The sequence below is a fragment of the Pristiophorus japonicus genome, chromosome 5 (genome assembly GCF_044704955.1).
Source record: "Pristiophorus japonicus isolate sPriJap1 chromosome 5, sPriJap1.hap1, whole genome shotgun sequence".
In the NCBI taxonomy this organism is placed as follows: Eukaryota; Metazoa; Chordata; class Chondrichthyes; family Pristiophoridae; genus Pristiophorus; species Pristiophorus japonicus.
This window is the reverse complement of record NC_091981.1, coordinates 280284180-280304715: the sequence shown is the minus strand read 5'-3', so window position 1 is coordinate 280304715 and position 20536 is coordinate 280284180. Positions and strand designations below refer to the sequence as shown.

The 20536-nt window shown below is 47.9% G+C and overlaps 1 protein-coding gene across 5 annotated transcripts in view; it reads left to right on the top strand.

Annotated features, from left to right (window-relative positions):
• The window catches only part of scn5lab (sodium channel, voltage gated, type V-like, alpha b), a 473466-nt gene that overhangs the window by 144191 nt on the left and 308739 nt on the right, over positions 1-20536 (top strand). For all 5 annotated transcript variants that reach the window (XM_070881666.1, XM_070881669.1, XM_070881665.1 and 2 more), the window contains 2 exons: positions 3618-3854; positions 11017-11080. In XM_070881666.1, the coding sequence (XP_070737767.1) occupies positions 3618-3854; positions 11017-11080 (301 nt within the window). The remainder of the gene's footprint in view (positions 1-3617; positions 3855-11016; positions 11081-20536) is intronic.

Here is a 20536-nt window from a genome sequence, read left to right as displayed (position 1 = left end):
ATTGTGACCCAGTGATGATGAAGGAATGGCGATATATTTCCAAGTCAGGATGGTGTGTGACTTGGAGGGGAACTTGCAGGTGATGGTGTTCCCAGGCGCCTGCTGCCCTTGTCCTTCTAGGTGGTAGAGGTTGCGGGTTTGGGAGGTGCTGCCAGGGAAGCCTTGGCGAGTTGCTGCAGTGCATCTTGTCGATGGTACACACTGCAGCCACGGTGCGCCAATGGTGGAGGGAGTGAATGTTTAAGCGGGCTGCTTTGTCCTGGATGGACTTCCAAAAGGCGTTTGATGAAATGCCACATAATAGGCTTGCCAGCAAAGTTGAAGCCCATGAAATAAAAGTGACAGTGGCAGCATGGATCCAAAATTGGCTAAGTGACAGGAAACAGAGAGTAGTGGTGAACGGTTGTTTATCGGACTGGAGGAAGGTCCCCAGTTGTCGGTACTAGGGCCACTGCTTTTCTTTATATATATTAATGACTTGGACTTGGGAGTACATGACACAATTTCAAAATTTATAGATGACACAAAACTTGGAAGTATAGTGAACAGTGAGGAGGAGAGTGATAGGCTTCAGAAAGACATAGATAGGCTGGTGAAATGAGTGGACACGTGGCAGATGAAATTTAACGCAGAAAAGTGCAAAGTGATACATTTTGGTAGGAAGAATGAGGAGAGGCAATATAAACTAAAGGGTACAGTCCTAAAGGGGGTGCACGAACAGAGAGATCTTGGGGTATATGTGCACCAATCGTTCAAGGTAGAAGGGCAGGTTGACAAAGTGGTTAAAAATGCTTATGGGATCCTGGGCTTCATAAATAGAGGCATAGAGTACAAATGCAAGGAAGTTATAATGAACCTGTATAAAACACTGCTTCGGCCTCAACTGGAGTATTGTGTCCAATTCTTGGCACCACACTTTAGGAAGGATGTGAAGGCTTTAGAGAGGGTGCAGAAAAGATTTACAAGAATGATTCCAGGGATGAGGGACTTCAGTTACGTGGATAGACTGGAGAAGCTGGGGTTGTTCTCCTTAGAGTGGAGAAGATTGAGAGGAGATTTGATGGAGGTGTTCAAAATCATGAGGGGTCTGGACAGAGTAGATAGAGAGAAACTGTTCCCATTGGTGGAAGGGTCGAGAACCAGGGGACACAGATTGAAAGTGATTGGCAGAAGAACCAAAGGCGACATTCGGAAAAACTTTTTAATGTAGCAAGTGATTAGAATCTAGAATGCACGGCCTGAACGGGTGGTGGAGGCAGATTCAATCGCGGCTTTCAAAAGGGAATTGGATAAGTACCTGAAGGGAAATAATTTGCTGGGCTACGGGGAAAGGGTGGGGGAGTGGGACTAGTTGAGGTGCTTTTGCAGAGAGCCGGCACGGGCTCGACGGGCCGAATGGCCTCCTTCTGTGCTGTAACCATTCTATGATTCTATGATTCTGTGAATTAAATCTGGAATTGAAAAGCAAGTATCTGTAATGGTGACCATGCAACTACCGGATTGATGTAAAAAACCGAACTGCTTGACTAATGTCCCTTCAGGAAGGAAATCTCCCGGTCTGGCCGATAATGTGACTCCAGACCCAATATGGTTGACTCTTAACTGCTCCTCTGAAATGGCGAGCCACTCAATTGTACCAAACAGCTACGGCAAAATCAGCACTGTGGGAATACCTTCACCACAAGGACTGCAGCAGTTCAAGAAGGTGGCTCACCAGCACTTTCTCATGGGCAATTGGGGACGGGCAATAAATGCCGGCCTTGCCAGCGACGCCCAGATTCTGTGAACTAATACATTTTAAAAAGAGGAGGTTTGTTGGAGCATAAACACCGACATAAACCAGTTGGGCCAAATGGCGCATATCTGTGCTGTAAATTCTATGTCATTCTGTGTTTCTGGGTTTGGAGCCCCTCTTCACCCGCTCCGTGCCCCCCCCCCCCTACCCCCCTCCCCCACCCACGCCATTCCCTTTCCACTTTACAGTGACCAGTGGCCACAGGATGCTGACCAGATCCTCGTACCTCTCCCCTCCCTACTTCTCTTGTCTTTAGATCCATTCTGTTCTGATGTTTCTGCTGCCGGTGCCTCCAATTCTTTTACTGCCCTGGCACCATCTCTCTCCGAGTAGGGAGATTTCCTCTGCGAGCTCGTGGTGGTGAAATTCTACATTCGCTCTTTACAAATGTGCTTGGCTTCTGGTACACTTGGCACACAGAGGGAATCTTCCCCTCAGCTTGTATTCGTAGTTGGAGAATCTGTAACAAATCAACATTTTGCAATCGTCTTGTTCCAGTTGGGCCGGTCTCTACTTCCAGATTATCTGGAGTATTGCAAACTGTCCCAACATTACCCAGAGCGTGGTGAGAATGTGGAACTCGCTGCCACATGGAGTGATTGGAGCCAATAGCAAAGATGCACTTGAGGGGAAGCTAGGTGAGTATATGAAGTAGAAGGCAGTAGAGGGAAATATTGGTCGGGTGAGATGAAGTAAGGTGGGAGGAGGCTCGTGTGGAGCACAGACCAGTTGGGCCAAATGGCCTGTATCTGTGCTGTAAATGCTGTAATTCATCACCTGAGGCTCAGTGGGCAGCACACTCACCTCTGAGTCAGAAGGTTGTGGGTTCAAGTCCCACTCCAGGGACTTGAGCACATAAATTAGGTTGACACTGCATTGCAGTGCTGAGGGAGTGCTGCACTGTCGGAGGTACCGTCTTTCAGATGAGGCGTTAAACCGAGGCCCCGTCTGCTCTCTCAGGTGAACGTAAATGATCCCATGGCACTATTTTGAAGAAAAGCAGGGGAGTTCTCCCCGGTGTCCTGGCCTATATTTATCCCTCAATCAACATAACAAAAGCAGTTTATCTGGTCATTATCACGTTGCTGTTTGTGGGAGCTTGCTGTGCGCAGATTGGCTGCTGCGTTTCCTACATTACAACAGTGACTACACTCCAAAAGTACTTCATTGGCTGTAAAGTGTTTTGAGATGTCCAGTGGTTGTGAAAGGTGCTATATAAATGCACCTTCGCCCACGATGTTCCAGGGCCCAGCGGTTCAGTGCCAGACCCTGGAACATTGTGGCGAAGGAACGGCGAATGAGGCCCAGAAGAGTCGAGGGCCCAGGGGCAGCACAGACCTGTCCACACTGCGATATGTGTGCGCACTAGGTTCGTGCAGCAGAGCTGGTCTCTAGTCGTCCTGTTTAACCCTTGCCACTGGATAAAGACCTAGCTCTGTCGAGCCCGTGTGGTGGCTGATGTGTAACGGTCACCACACATTAAAAAATTCCACGCACAGGCATCTTCCCCTCAACTGGAGTTCAGGACTGGAACATCGGGTCCTTCATTGAAACATCTGTGAACTATTGTGGAAGCAAGTCATCCTCGCTCGAGGGACCACCTATGATGATGATATAAATGCAAGTCTTTCTTTGAAATTCTAGGTAAATAAATGGGAGTTTGCAGTCTTATCTTTCCGAAAGTCAAAAATGTGCTTGATAAAACAATGGAGAAAAGTAATACTGCATCATTAATCATTTCCCCTTTAGCTAAAGTCCTGATAGCATGGCAATCAATAAGTTCTGTCTGTACTGAGCTAACTGTTCTAATATTTCCTTGCAGGCTTAAAAACCATTGTGGGTGCGTTGATACAATCTGTGAGGAAGCTAGCAGATGTCATGATTCTGACCGTGTTCTGCTTAAGTGTCTTTGCACTCATTGGTCTTCAGCTTTTCATGGGGAACCTGCGTCAGAAATGTGTACGGGATTGGCGAACGTTCAACGAAACCACGCTGAATGAAACCGGGAATTACACTTGGCCTTGGAATGATACGTATGAGGTATTCATAGATAAGGAAGGTAAGGCTGAGATCACAATACTGCTCAATATCAGGCAAGATTCTTCTAACATCTCTCGGAACATTCGGAACAGGAATGGAACATTCAGCCTGTTCCACCGCGCAATTAGATCATGGCTGTCCAGTACCACAACACATTGGAATTCAGACGAATGAGAGGTGATCTTATCGAAACGTATAAGATTATGAGGGGGCTTGACAAGGTGGACGCAGAGAGGATGTTTCCATTGATAGGGGAGATTAGAACTAGAGGGCATGATCTTAGAATCAGGGGCCGCCCATTTAAAACTGAGATGAGGAGAAATTTCTTCTCTCAGAGGGTTGAAAATCTGTGGAATTCGCTGCCTCGGAGAGCTGTGGAAGCTGGGACATTGAATAAATTTAAGACAGAAATAGACAGTTTCTTAAACAACAAGGGAATAAGGGGTTATGGGGAGCGGGCAGGGAAGTGGACCTGAGTCCATGATTGGATCAGCCATGATCGCATTAAATGGTGGAGCAGGCTCGAGGGACTGCATGGCCTACTCCTGCTCCTATTTCTTATGTTCTTATTTATCTCAACTCCACTTTTGATCTGTATGCCGTGATATCCTTACCTAAATCTTTCTCACAATCCCAGGCAGGGTTCATATCTAATGGGCAATCACTCCCGTCTCTGTCTCCATTAAAGCCATTGTTTCTCCCTCTTTCTTTCTCTATCAATCAATACTATTATGGCCATTGCTCCTCTGAACTCTCTTCTCTTGTTGCTCCTATACCGCAGACCCAGTGATCAATCACACTCCCTCCTTCTCTTCTTTACTGTATGGGAATCAAAACACATCACACAGTGCCCAACTCTTCCAATTATTCTTTCTCAAGACTTCAAAACTGTGGGATTTCACACCTCCCCCTTAGTCTTTTCTTCCTACTACAGGTGGTTAAAATGTAAGCTTAGTATCTGATTATATAAACAGGTAAAGACAAATTCGGAGGCCGGAAGAATTCTCTCAAATCAATTCCTGCCTCAAATACGCAAAGAATAATTTACCACATTCTGACTACCCCCTCCCCACCCACCACCACTCCTACCCGCGCCTGTTCCTAATGGACACACAGCATATGGGTTATACAGTTACCTCATCCAAATGTTTGTCTTGCTAAAATAAACAGTACGCTTGACTGAAATGACATTTCATATTTACAGAGGATTTTCTTGCAGCAACCACAGGGTAACTAAGCAGCGATAAATGACATATGCACTTATGATGGCTCTCTGTACGCCCCGTGTTATCTGCCAAGTCAGGTTCATATGCTTGTTCCTCATATGAGAGGACGAGAAATCAGAGAACAAGCAAAGGCCATTCAGCCACCGAGATGTCCTTTCAACGGACTGTGTATTGTTTTTATTTCGTTGCATTAGATTTTTTCTGATGACTTCATTTTGGATACCGTGTGTTAAAAAGGGCATCGCTGCCCGAGAAAGTTCAGAGGAGAGAGAGACAGGAATGACGTTGGGACTTGATCTCAAAAATGATGAAGAGAGGCTCATACAAGTCAACTTCTTTGCATTGCATTTCAAAATTCCCATCTTTGTTTTCAAATCCCTTCATAGCCTTGCCCCTCCCTATCTCTGTAATCTCCTCCATCCCCACAACCCTCCGAGATCTCTGCACTCCTCTAATTCTGCCCTCCTGAGCATCCCTGATTATAATCGCTCAACCATCGGTGGCCGTGCTTCTTTGACTAGGCCCCAAGCTCTGGAATTCCCTACCTAAACCTGTCTGCCTCTCTCTCCTCCTTTAAGACCCGCCTTAAATCCTACCTTTTTGACCAAGCTTTTTGGTCACCTTCCCTAATCGCACCATATGGGTGTCAAATCTTTTGTCTTATAACACTCCTGTGAAGTGCCTTGGGATGTTTCACTACGTTAAAGGCGCTATATAAATGCAAGATGCTGTTGGAGAGAAGAATTTAGAGAGCCATAGGGTTGGCAACTCTGGTTGGACTTATTCCTAGAGGTTTCATCACATGACCTGCTGCTTCCAACCGCCCTGACCAGTCAAACCGCCCCTCCCCCCGCCCCCCGCCCCCCGCCCCCTCCCCCAACCGCCATGGCCAGCTCCAATATTTTTATAATTAATAAGTGAAACTGTTCAAAGGAAATGAAGTTGTTCGGATGCCCCAATCATTTACCTCCTGGGTGTTGCTGGGAGTAGCGACCTGGAGATTATTCTTCAATTCCTGGAGACTCCAGGGCAACCCCAGATATCTGGGTCTTTAAAACGACGAGAGGCGTGCATAACACAGCTGCAGGTTACGATTGCAGATGTGTTGAAAGAGAAAGAGAGTCCAGCGCTCAGAATACTCCCCAGCTCCCTCCCCTCAACCATGACTGTCGACCTTCTGCCGAAATCCATCAGCAAGACTCAGATGTGAGGAATGGGAGCTTTGACCCGCTGCACAAGGTTTGGTCACTTAACCCAATTACCAGCACCCATAAGAGCATAAGAATTAGGAACAGGAGTCAGCCATTCGGCCCCTCGAGCCTGCTCCGCCATTCAGTATAGTAACGAGGATGACACTCGTCCACACCAAAAATAGATGAGTTCACAAGTGTTTCATTGAGGGCCCTGACAATCTGAGTCCCAAACTACATAATAAAGATTGGAAGATGCCTGTACATGGATTTTTTTAATGTGGGGCGACCGTTGCACACCAGCCACCACACGGGCTTGACAGAGCCAGGTCTTGGTCCAGTGGCAAGGGTTAACCAAGACGACTGGAGACCAAGCTCTGCTGCACGGACCTAGTGCGCACGCATGCTCCTACTATCCATAGATCACAGTGTGGGCTGGCCCGTGCTGGCCCTTGGCCCTCGCCTCTCCTGGGCCCCTGAACCCTCGCCTCTCCTAGGCCCCGATCACGACCCTCCTGGGCCCCGATCTCCGCCATTCAATGAGATCATGGCTGATTTTCAACCTCAACTCCGCTTTCCTGCCCGATCCCCATATCCCTCGATCCTATAGAATCCTACCTCGGAAAGGAGTCAACTCTTGTCAGCGTGGGTGGGGGGTTGGGAGGGGTGGGGGGGGAGGGCGTGGCGGAGAGGGTTGGGGGGAGGGGAGGCATGAAATTGACCAGGAAATAAAAGAGCGTCAACAAAGAAAAGAAGACGAAGCTTTTGTTTGCGGGAGTAGTTGGTTTAATTCTCTCCCAGCTGCAAGTTCCCTCTCATTGCCTGTGCTATTTTCAGCCACACTCTCAGCACAATAGGATCTTTGGCACCCTTTAATGACATTTCAGTGGCACTTAAGCGCTGTAACAGCAAAGCACAAAGCATCCGCATTCCACTCGACCTTTTGCAAAGATCGGAGGGGGTGGGGCTGGGGGGGAAAAGTCTGGAAGTTGCAACGGGTAGAATTTGTCGACCACAGATGGGGCTCTTTGTCAGCGCTTACCCGGGGAACACTTCGGAAGGTGAGGGGAGTGGTGGGGGGGGGGGGGGGGGGGGCGAGGATTAAGATATCTCCTAATGTAGGCAGCCCTAACCCTTCCCAACCTTCCCCATTCCCCCAAATGAAACATCACAGGCCGAATGACTTACGCCACTATGTGCGCCGCTCTCGGAGCTGCCCGTAACATGTTCGAGGGGCGGAATGGCCCACTCCTGTTCCTGTGTGAGGGAAGCCAATATCGGCGGGGCACCCCAGAGCCACGACTGGCTTCAAACCGCCTGCCTTTTTTTTTTGGTGTGGTTTGTCCCCGCAGTGGTAATGGGGAAACCCGATTCTCAAGCAGAGGCGGTGAGGGCGGGGGAGGGGAACTAAATATCAGCGGTCCCACACACACACACAAGATGAAACCAAGTAGCCCTTACTGCTGCCGAGCACAGAGGTCACAACCTGTGTGAGAGAAAAGAATAAATAGTTGATTCTGATCCAGTGCGGTACCGTGATTAACAGCCTGACATGTGACAACAGCCGAAGCAAAAGCCTAACAGCCCGACATTCAACATTCAGAGAACCTCCCATATGCCGATAGTTAAGAAGCACGGAGAATTACATCTGTTTTTTATATATATATATATATTTGGAGGGGCAGTTTAGTTTGGAGAATGCCATTGATTCCAGCTGAATAATTGCAGAAGAATGCGACTTTAATCAGAGTATAAAAATAAGTGCGCTGATCCACATAGACCGGCAGCAGATGATGCATACTCATCCATCACTAAAGCTGTATGATAAATCAATGGACGCCTGCTTACATTGGAGTCTTATCAAAATTCCCCTAATCTGTTTCCATAGCTGATTACATGCTCTCTGCGGGCAGATATCGCAATATTGGGATTATCCCAATATTGTCAAATACCGCCAATCCCATCAGGATTGTTCCTCAATTAAAAAGTCTATCTGTTCAAGGGCAAAGTGCTTTGTGCAGTGGCCTCTCTTAACTGCTCCTTGACAGACAGCCGTGATGGGTTATTGTTGAGTGAAGGAGGTTGAGGGGGGTGGGGTGGGGAAACAGGCAGGGGGTTCCATTACCCTGGCACACCTATCACCGTGCACTGAAGTCATGCACAAAATATTTGCGGGTTGGCGGAGAAAGTAAAATTGGAGGTGGGAGTGTGGCCCATCAGCTCACGCTTGGCTTTTTTTGTTGTTGTTGCACGAAAAAAGAATAGTCTTTGAATACCTTTGCCAGCTTCCATATCAGGAAGCTACTGTGGTAGCAAAGAATGCAGTTTGTTAACATCCAATCTCTTCCGGGACATTAATATGACCTTATTTCGGCCCCCCCCCCCCCCCCCACACCCTCCGCAATTTTCTCCAGTGGGTATTTACTCATGTAGGGGTTCAGATCTCCAGACGTCCAGTAGCTCAAGAAGGTGGCTGTGTTTTTAACAATCTGTTGATGGACCGTGATCAGCCATGATCTTCTTGAATGGCGGAGCAGGTTCGAGGGGCCGAATGGCTGACTCCACTCCTAATTCTTATGTGGGCAGCTCTGGCAAGGCAGGATTTACTGCCCGTCCCTGGTTGTCCTGTGGGTGTTTAGAGTTAGCTGCAGGGTGTGGGACTGGAGTCACATGTAGGCCAGGCCAGGGAGAGGTGTGACGGGTTTCTGGTCCCCGAAAGGGCGCGAGCGAACAGTTGGGTTTTCGCAACAATCTGGGAGCTTTTGTGTTCCACTTTCCAGAGTTAGCCTACAATTTACCAGCTTCACACCTGCCATGGTGAGGTGATGAACACACACTTTGGGCTGGATTCTCGGCTTTGCTGATTTCGGGGCGGTAATGGCGGCGGGGCGGTAAAGTTTGCGCCCGGGAACAGTTTGCGCCTCAGTCAGCAAAATTGGGCAGCTGGGCCCTGAGTGTGGGGCGGAGCGCTAAGGGAGACATTGCACACGTCTCTCAGGTCGCTCGGCCGGCTGAGCTCGGGAAAATCCCGAGTTAAACAGCCGGCCTCGGAGCACTGTGAGGGAGGCATAGGGGTTGGGAGAAGCCTGAAAAATACCCACCAAAAACATGCCCAATAAATAACTCACGCCACCACAACATAAATCGCAAAAACAAAACAATCACACTTACCCAAGGTCGACAATACTTACCTGACTGCGGCCCGCTTTCACAGGCAGACCCAGCACGGCGCTTTACGGAGCGCTACAGATTGAGCAGGAGCCAAAAATTGAGCCGATGTTGCACGTCGGCTCGCCTCTTCCGGGCGGTAACGCTCCGCGCTCCGCCAAAACTGGCCCTGAAAACTCCAGCGGGGCGCAGGAAGTTGGGCGCCCGGCCGGAAAAGCTCACCGCCGCCATTGCTGCCCCTCCAGGGTGAGAACAGAGGCAACAACAAGCCAAAAATCCAACCTGTACAATCTCTGGATTAGTAGTCCAGTACCATAACCACCAGGCTACTGGAGCGGGAATGGTAGCCAGTGAGGATCGGCAGGCTATTTTTAATAAGGGACTTCTGGGGCATGGAGATGCACGCTGGTTTGTGCAGGGCAGGAGGCCAGCATTGACTTATGGAGCTGTGAGGATAGATGGATACTCTACTTGATTATCTTTGGTGATCAAAGAGTGCTTACGCAGAAGTTTCCCTCAAGAGCTTAAATAGATAGAGCATAGTCATAGAAACATAGAAAATAGGTGCAGGAGTCGGCCATTCGGCCCTTCGAGCCTGCACCACCATTCATAAGATCATGGCTGATCATTCCCTCAGTACCCCTTTCCTGCTTTCTCTCCATACCCCTTGATCCCCTTAGCTGTAAAGGCCACATCTAACTCCCTCTTGAATATATCCAATGATAGGGCAGATTGTACATGGCCTGTGGAAGGAGCTTGGTTAGTTCTGTTAAGGTTGGCGCTAGGATTTGGTGCTCCAAAAAGCAACCAATAAGCTCAGGAGCAACTACATCTCTTCAAATTAAGGAAGAGTGACGACCCGCTCCCTCATCTATGATCAAAAGTCAGCACCGATCCCGAAGCTGGAAGTCTTCCTCATGCTGATCTGATTTTGGGTTCCATTGGAGCTTAGAAATAATGTGATACTCGTCCCCAAATGTTTAATGGGACGGTATGACGCTCCTCTGTCCATCATATTAGTGTTAGAGCCTCTCTTAAAATAGCAGCGCGATAGAATCTTAATGAACCCGTTAAGCAACCTTGTGTTAATGCCGCAATCAGCCACCACTGCTATCACCATCTCGGTAACCTCCTCCAGCCTTACAACCCTTGAGAACTCTGTCTTCCACTTTAACTGGCCTCTTGTGCATCCCTAATTATAGTCGCTCCATCATCGGCGGCCCTGCCTTCAGCTGCCTGAGCCCTAAGCTCTGGAATTCCTTCCCTAAACCTCTCCACCTCTCTACCTTTCTCTCCTCCTTTAAGACGCTCCTTAAAACCTGCCACTTTTGACCAAGCTTTTGATCACCTAATATCTCCTTCTGTGGTTGGTTCAGTACCAAATTCAGTCCGATAACGCTTCTATGAAGTGCCTTGGGACATTTTACTATGTTAAAGGCACTATATAAATGCAAGTTTTTATTGTCATCAGCCCAAATGCTGCTTACCATCAAACCAAAGATTGGGATTTGATAAGCCAAGGCTTTGAACTTATATACTCAGTAGGTTACAAGTAATATTGTATACTAATGATATGTTTAATGTTGTTCACATTTAGACAACCACTATCGTCTTAAGGGAGGGAAGGGTGTCTTACTTTGCGGAAACAACACAGATGCCGGGTAAGTGGAACAATCATGTTGCATTAGTCTGTTTATGCACAAGACAATATGGAGAGTACTATCGCCCGGGAACTTCGTGCCGGGGTGCAACGCCCCTGGTATCGATGTGCAATCAAAATCTGCTTTTATGCTGCACCCGTACTGACCCCACCAGAAAAAGCTGGTGTGCAGAACTGTCCCGGGGCACTAAGGGAAGGAATGACTGCATGACAAACAAAATTCAGCTTTGAGATCATTTATTCTAGATGCAGCTATAATGTATTTGCTTCATGTGTTCTTTGCTTAAGAATTCAAAGCAATACATTGCTATTAAGAACTAGTTGGTTTATTAACAAAGGTTTATCAATCACACGACACATTACCAGTTCATCCACCAGACTCACAACTGCATACCTCATCGTGGATGATGGAGGCCCAACTGGTTGGGGTTTTATTGAGTCTTGTGAACGTTACGTGACTGGCTAAGCAACCCACAATGCAACAGCTCTACAACTATTTTAAGTGAAAACTATCAATCAAGTGCCCCCCTTAAAAGGGACACTAAAACCGACAAATTAAACAAATTAAACTTTTTACATTAAAGGATCAACTTAAAATTTGGTTACCGGGGGTGATGATGCACTCCGGTCCCTCTGGCGCCCACCTCTCGTGGAAGGCCGAGAGCGTACCGGTGGACACCGCGTGCTCCATCTCCAGGGACATCCTGGCTCGGATGTAACCGCGGAAGAGAGGCAGGCAGTCGGGCTGAATGACCCCCTTGACCGCCCGCTGCCTTGACCGGTTAATGGCCACCTTGGCCGTGCCCAGGAGCAGTCCTACGAGGAGGCCCTCTGACCTGCCCGCTCCCCTCCACACAGGGTGCTCAAAGATCAGGAGTGTGGGACTGAAGTGCAACCAGAATTTGAGGAGCAGCCCCTTCAAATATTGGAAGAGGGGCTGCATCCTGACTTACTCCACATAAACATGGAACACGGACTCCTCCAGACCGCAGAAATTACAGGCGGCCTGGGTGTGTGTGAACCGACTTAAAAACCGATTGCACAGGACTGCCCCATGCAACACTCTCCAGGCCAAGCCCCCAATAAACAAGGGGAGGACTTCCGCATAGGGAGCACTCCATTGGGGACCCCCGCCTCCTCCTGATGGCAAGATGGTGCGCCATGGCGTGTCTGGACAGCAGACGAGGATGGCAAAGTGGAGAGTGCGAAGAGAAGCCCGTACAGGAATCCCCTCCGCGCAGAACTGAAAGGCACGGAGGGGATTTCCCGGAGGAGGCTCAAGTTGTGAGGCGCCAGCTCCCGAGGAAGGTTTCGGGAGTGGCGCCGATGAGGAATTCAGTCCGGATGGGGGTCAGTTCGGACGGGATCTGCCCGCGTGCTTGAGTCTCCTCGACGCACCTAACGAAGTCAGGGCCCAGTGCTGTTTTTAGCGACTCGATTGGCTGTGTGCCGGATGTCGGCCTATGATAGGTACCGTGCCAGCTCTTCCGGCGCCATCCAGCCCGCTCCTCCACCATCGAGCAGGTCTCTGACCCTGGTCACCTTGCCAAACACAGCCCTCTTGTCCGCCTGCCACCTAAAACCGTGGTCGTGGAGGTACGGATTCCTGAGCAGCGGCTCCCGAAGAACAGCTGCCACTCCAGCCGGTGGAGAGCTGCGCTTGGTGGAGACTTCGTTCCAGACCCTGATGAGTTCCTGGTAAAAGACAGGCAGCCCCCACACAGAGGCCCGGACACCTCCCCTCAAGTTTACAACCGGGAGCTGTGTGTCATATGCAACAGCTCCACAAACCTGTGAGCATACCACAGTAGCAAAGCCTTATTTACTTGACATTCATATTTTTGGTTTTTGATTCAACAGTCTTCCAGCTGGTTCCAGCTAGTAGGTAAGAGATTCTTAGCTGGATCTGGAGTGAGAAGTGCCCTACGGTGTTGAACTTAAAATTTGCATTCTCACGTTCAAATCCCTCCGTGGTCTTGCCCACCCTCCCTATCTCTGTAACCTCCTCCAGCCTCACACCCCTCCAAGGGCGCTGCAATCCTCCACTTCTGGCCTCTTGAGCATCCCCGATTTTAATCGCTCTGCCATTGGTGGCCGTGCCTTCAGCTGCCCAGGTCCTAAGCTCTGGAATTCCCTCCCCAAACCTCTTCGCCTCTCTACCTCTCTCTCCTCTTTCAAGACACACTCCTTAAAACCTACCTCTTTGACCAAGCTTTTGGACACCTGTCCTAACATCTTCTTTTGTGTCCTGGTGTCAAATTTTGTTTACTAACGTTTCTGTGAAGGGCCTTGGGATGGTTAAAGATGCTATATGAATGCAAGTTCTTGTTGTTAACCAGAGAGCGCTTCATTCTGTCAGTGGGCACCCGCACTGGGAATATGCTCAGGACCTCAGTGTGGTATTGATGTCGGCCTTGACGAAGACTAAACTTTATCAGCATTAAAAAAGGGGGAAAAAAAGCAATAACCAAAAAAAGTTTAGGGAAAAAAATTAAATCAGGTTGCCAAAAAGAACTTCAGCACGTCACATGTTATACGATGTATTGGGAGGTGGAGAGAGGTGGAATTGTGCCATTGGAGGCTCCGTCTGCCCCCTCAGGTGGATGTAAAAGATCCCATGGCACTATTTCAAAGAAGAGCAGGGGAGTTATCCCCAGTGTGCTGGCCAATATTTATCCCTCAATCAACATAACAAAAACAGATTATCTGGTCATTATCATGTTGCTGTTTGTCGGAGCATGCTGTGCGCAAATTGGCTGCCGCGTTTCCCAGAACCAGGGGACACAGTCTAAGGATAAGGGGTAAGCCTTTTAGGACTGAGATGAGGAGAAACTTCTTCACTCAGAGAGTTGTTAACCTCTGGAATTCTCTGCCGCAGAGAGTTGTTGAGGCCAGTTCATTGGATATATTCAAGAGGGAGTTAGATGTGGCCCTTACGGCTAAAGGGATCAAGGGGTATGGAGAGAAAGCAGGAAAGGGGTACTGAGGTGAATGATCAGCCATGATCTTATTGAATGGTGGTGCAGGCTCAAAGGGCCGAATGGCCTACTCCTGCACCTATTTTCTATGTTTCTATGTTTTTATTACAACAGTGACTACACTCCAAAAGTACTTCATTGGCTGTAAAGTACTTTGAGATGTCCGTCGGTCGTGAAAGGCGCTATATAAATGCAAGTCTTTCTTTCATGTGCTCAGGGCAGTTTTAATGCTGAGGCAGGGGCGGAAACCTGATTGAAGGGGTTCAAACATGAAGTTGCGGGAAAACCGGGTGCGAATGTGGGAGGTGACATCTCGTTCACGGACTTTGGAGAGGAGGGGGAGGTGGGAGATTGGGGGGGGGTAGTTTGCAAAGGCAGAGAGGTCGAGGATGGTCATTTTGAGAGAGGGGACCATTCACAGTGTCGGCTAGATTTTGGGGCCAGGAAGGGAAGCTAGCTGGTCAGTAGTTTATTAGGAATGGCGTCACAGGAGGAGGAGTTGGATGGGTCTCAGGGGGTGAGATAAGCTCGGATAGGGGTGAGGATGAAATTGGAGAGAAACCAGAGAAAAATGTTGGTTCAGGGCTAGGGCAGTGGATAGCCTGAGGGGAAATCTGGCATGGTGGGCAAGGGGGCGGAGAACAGGGGAAGCAACAGAGGCAGCTGAACAGCTGGTCTCAGTCTTAGAGAGACAGAAGACCATGGGCAACTTGCATCCATAGTATTTTGTTTTTGTTTTAGGTATAATGACCACCTCTGTTTTCCCAGACTTTCTCCAGCTATCCTCCAAAATTCTCAGACTTGAAACTTTTGACCCCCAACATCATCATCATCATCATAGGCAGTCCCTCGAAACCGAGGCAGGCTTGCTTCCACTCCAAAAGTGAGTTCTCAGGTGACTGTACAGTCCAATGCGGGAATTACAGTCTCTGTCACAGGTGGGGCGGACATTGTTGAAGGAAAAGGTGGGTGGAGAGTCTGGTTTGTCGCACGCTCCTTCCGCTGCCTGCGCTTGTTTTCTGCATGCTCTCGGCGACGAGACTCGAGGTGCTCAGCGCCCTCCCGGATGCTCTTCCTCCACTTAGAGCGGTCCTTGGGCCAGGGACTCCCAGGTGTTGTGGGGACGTTGCATTTTATCAAGGAGGCTTTGAGGGTGTCCTTGAAATGTTTTCGCTGCCCACCTGGGGCTCATTTGCCGGGTATGAGTTCCGAGTAGAGTGCTTGCTTAGGGAGTCTTCTGTCAGGCATGCGGACAATGTGGTCCACCCAACGGAGATGGTCGAGTGTGGTCAGTGCTTCGTTGTTAGGGATGTTGGCCTGATCGAGAACACTGACGTTGGTGCGTCTGTCCTCCCAGGGGTTTTGCAGGATTTACAGAGACATTGTTGGTGATACTTCTTCAGTGATTTTGAAGTGTCTACTATATATGGTCCACGTCTCTGAGCCATACAGGAGGGTGGGTATCACCACAGCCCTGTAGACCATTAGCTTGGTGCCAACACACACACAGATGGAGTCTTGTCTGAGGTAACTGCTGGAAATGCTTATTGGCGGTGAGGAAGGAGAATCAGAGGAGAAAGGTTTAAGGAGAAAAGAAGCGGGGTGGGACGGATTGGGTGTTATGGAGCAGAAGGTGGGACAGTGAATGATAAGTGATTTTCAGAGATAAGAAACAATACTGGAATGGACAGCAAGCTGATCAGCAACTGAAAAAGAGAAAAGAATGGATCACTATTTCGGGAGGGATTGTTCATCATTGTAGAGCAACTGGTGCCACAAAGTGATGTCTGTCGGATTCAGTTCATGGTGAGGGCTCAGTCCAGTCCAGCATGAGACTCCAAATCCAAAAGAAAGGAAAAGAAAGACTTTATAATCATAAACACTGGATGTCCCAAAGCGCTTTACTGATAATGAAGTCATTTTGGAGTATAGCCACTGTTGTAATGTGGGAAACGTGCAGCCAATTTGCACACAGCAAGTTTGCACCAACAGCAATGTGGTAATGACCAGATAATCTGTTTTTGTTATGTTGATTGAGGGATAAATATCGGCCAGGACACCGGGGAGAACGCCCCTGTTCTTCTTTGAAATAGTGCCATTGGATCTGTTACATCCACCTGAGAGAGCAGATGGGGCCTCGGTTTAACATCTCATCTGAAAGACGGCACCTCCGACAGTGCAGCATTCCCTCAGCACTGCACTGGAGGGTCAGCCTGGAATTATATGCTCAAATCTCTGGAGTGAGACTTGAACCCACAGCCTTCTGACTAAGAGGCGAGAGTGCCATCCACTGAGTGCACGACAAAATTAAACTTAAGATTGTGAAAAAGTTTGAAAATGTAATTTAAAAAGGCATACAGAAATCTGGAACGAGAAAAGAACGTTCGGGAAATGCACAACAGGTCGATCAGCATCTGAGAAAAAAAATAAGGTTAATTCTTCCGGCGGAATTATTCACAGGAATTGTTGCGATATTCACTGAACCTGCCAGTTGAAACGTCATGAGGATTAATAATATCACAAGGTAAAACCTTTTAACGCAGCGAGTGGTTAGGATCTGGAATGCACTGCCTCAAATGGTATTGGTGGCAGATTCAATCGTGACTTTCAAAAGGGAATTGGATAAGTACCCGAAGGAAAAAAAAATTGCAGGGCGATGGGAAAAGGGCAGGGGAGAGAGACTAGCTGAGATGCTCCTGCAGAGAGCCAAATGGCCTCCTTCTGTGCTGTAACCATTCTAAAATTCTACGGGCTAAAAATTTCTTTGCTTAGCGTCACCCATTAGCATCCAAGAGGGGCGCTAACGGTCCACTAAGCACATATCGTTTGTGCCTGCCGCAAACTACACAGGTGGTTCAGCGGCGGCACTATCAGTTAGCGCTGCGCGCTCTAGCACCACCCACTTGGTGACATCATGTGTGTGCAACGCCACATTAGCGCCGCGATGCCGAACTTCACTCCTTTCGCCTGCCGTAGCGCCTGGCACCGTCACTGACCGAGAGGGCAGGCGTTCTGTGGAAGTTCCCGGGGCAATATTATAAACAGGAGCAGGTGGGTGTTCAGTATAAAATCTTTTCACATTGCTACGATTCTGTGAGGTCTGGGAGGAGTAATATATTAGTATGGATGGAGGATTGGCTAACTGACAGAAAGCAGAGAGTCGGGGTAAATGGGTCATTTTCCAGTTGGCAAACAGTAACTCGTGGGGTGCCGCAGGGATCAGTGCTGGGGCCTGAACTATTTACCACCTATATTAATGACTTGGATGAAGGGACCGCATGTAATGTAGTCAAATTTGCTGATGATACAAAGGTAGGTTGGAAATCAAGTTGTGAGGAGGACACAAAGAATCTGTAAAAGGGACAGATGAATGGGCAAAAATCTGGCAGATGGAGTATAATGTGAGAAAATGTGAGGTTATCCACTTTGGTAGGAAAAATAAAAAAGCTAATTATTATTTAAATGGGGAGAGATTACAAAATGCTGAGAGTCCTTGTACATGAAACACAAAAAGTTAGTATGCAGGTACAGCAAGTAATTAGGAAGGCAAATGGAATGTTGGCCTTTGTTTCAAGGGGGACAGAGTATAAAAGTAGGGAAGTCCTGCTACAACTGTACAGGGTATTGGTGAGACCACACCTGGAGTACTGCGTACCGTTTTGGTCTCCTTATTTAAGGAGGGATATACTTGCATTGGAGGCAGTTCAGAGAAGGTTCACGAGGTTGATTCCTGAGATGAAGGGGTTGTCTTATGAAGAAAGGTTGAGCAAGTTGGGTTTGTACTCATTGGAGTTTAGAAGAATGAGAGGTGATCTTATTGAAATGTAGAAGATTTTGAGGGGGCTTGACAGGGTAGATGCAGAGAGGATGTTTCTCCTCATGGGGAATCTAGAACTAGGGGGCATAGTTCCAGAATAAGGGGTCGCCCATTTAAAATGGAGATGAGGAGGAAGTTCTTCTCTCAGAGGTTCGTGAATCTTTGAAATTCTCTACCCCAGAGAGCTGTGGAGGTTGGGTCATTGAATGTATTTAAGGTGGAGATAGACAGATTTCTGAATGAGAAGGGAGTCAAGGAATGTGGGGATCAGGCAGGGAAGTGGAGTTGAGGCCAAGATCAGATCGGCCATGATCTTATTGAATGGCGGAGCAGGCCTGAGGGGTCAAATGGACTACTCCTGCTCCTATTTTGTATGATGTTATGTATCCAGGAGTTAACTTTACTTAGAATAATTAAAAGAAATACAAGCAATTTACAATGGCATCAAATGCACAATAATTTCTAATTATTAGACCGCACTAACCTATCCCATTAAATCCCTTATAACAGTTAAAATTGCCTGTCCTCTAAGTGATTAATAGAAAGCAAAGACTTTCTATTAATCCCAGCCGTGGTCAGCAATCGGAAATTAACTCCCTGATTTCCTTAGTCACTGACCAGGTTACCAATTCTCTTGACTGCAGTGTTTGATCTCACATGTTACAGCCATTTTATACTCTTTTTCTGGATGTCTGCCCACCATGTATGCAATGGTCTAGGTCTAAAACAAAGGACACTCTCGCGCGATGAATAGGTCTTTCATTCTCTTATCCCCTGGAGAGTCTTTTCCCACAGTCCCCAGACAAGTGTTTTGCAGCTGTGAGATTTTAAAACTCATAAGAAAGTCATTTGAATTTGCACAGCCTTGTGGGTCACTAAAAAATGGTCAAGCTAGGTTCAGCCATCTTGAAGCAGTTTGTAAGCATAGTGGTTGTGTTACTGGACTAGTAGTCCAGAGATCTGGACTAATAATCCAGCAACAAGGGTTCAAATCCCACCATGGCAGCTGGGGAATTTAAATTCAGTTAATTAAATAAACTGGAATAATAAGGTAATATATGGTGACCATGAAGATTACTGGATTGTTGTAAAAATCCATCTGGTTCACTAATGTCCTTTGGGGAAAGAAATCTGTCGTCCTTACCCAGTCTAGCCTATATGTGACTCCAGACCCACACCAATGTGGTTGACTCTTAACTACCCTCTGAAATGGCCTAGCAAGCCACTCATTTGTCAAGGTGTTGGCTCACCACCTTCTCAAGGGCAATTAGGGATGGATTATAAATGCTGGCTTTGCCAGTGATGCCCACATCCCTGAATTGATTTTAAAAATAAAATCCTTGTCCTGGAGCAGTGATCCGAGCAAGAAAGGGATCAGCTCACGAGAACATACTTTCTTAAAAGATCTGCTGTACTGCCTTCAAGCTTCCCGCACTCAGCGTGATCGGGGCCCAGGAGAGGCGTGAGTTCGGGGTCCAGAAGAGGCGAGGGCCCGGGGCAGCATGGGCTAGCCCACACTGGGATATGCGTGCGCACTAGGTCTGTACAGCAGAGCTGGTCTCCGGTCATCTTGGTTAACCCATGCTACTGGACCAAGACCTAGCTCTGTCTAGCCCGTGTGGTGGTCTTTGTGCAACGGCCACCACACATTGAAAAAAACCCACCCACGGGCATCTTCCAACCTTCAACATGTAGTTCGGGACCTGGAATATTAGGTCCTCATTGAAACACCTGTGAACTTTTTGGCGTTGAAGTAAGTCATCCTCGATTTGAGGGACCGCCTATGGTGACTCAGCAAGGACTGGGGTGGATGGAGGGGGGTTGAATGTTTTAAGCGCTAAGTTGAATAACCCTTTTGCAGGTTGTAAGATAAAACAATGAGCTAGGCCCCTTTTTAGCACATCAGTTGCAGTAAAAGATTGCGAGATGTGGGCCGACTGATTTTATGAAATACTATTTTTCGTTTCCCAAAGAACGGTGTTGCTGTTGGGGAAAATTGGGCACCGATCAATGTCCGAGCGAATCAGCGTCATAATGTAAGACTATTGACGGAATATTGATTGGAGTGTCTTACTTCAGAACGCTGACTGAGGCCTAGGCTGTAGTTGCAGCCCTCCCATCATTAATTATGTGTGTTGTTGCAGGTCTCTCCCGTTAGAGAGATGGCAGTGGTTTTTCTCTCATGTACACAGCCTGACTAGGGAAGGGTTCAGCAGATCTCGCAGGAAGTAATCTTCACTTGCAACAGCCGCCGAGCTGACGTTGCCATGGTGATGGTAGCTACCTTCTTCCATGTAATGATTATGGACTGCATAAGCTGTCCGTGGTACACGAACAGAAAATAATCAGATTCTTATCAGGGCCACCCCAGTGTGCCCCTTTTTGTGCACAAAAGTATTTGCAGTTACGGTATCTCACTTGCATTTTGGTTTTTCACCTTGTTGCTTTGTGCTTTTTGAGGAGTTAAAATAGATAACATCTTTTTGACACGGGTCCCGTGTTTAAACGTCAGTGATTTTAAACTTACTCCATCATTCCATTGGATCATGGCTAGTCTGTCCCTCGATTCCATTTATCCGCCTTAGCTCCGTATCCCATGATGCCCTCGCCCAACATAAATCCGGCCACCTCAGTCTTCAAAGCTCCAATTGTCCCAGCATCC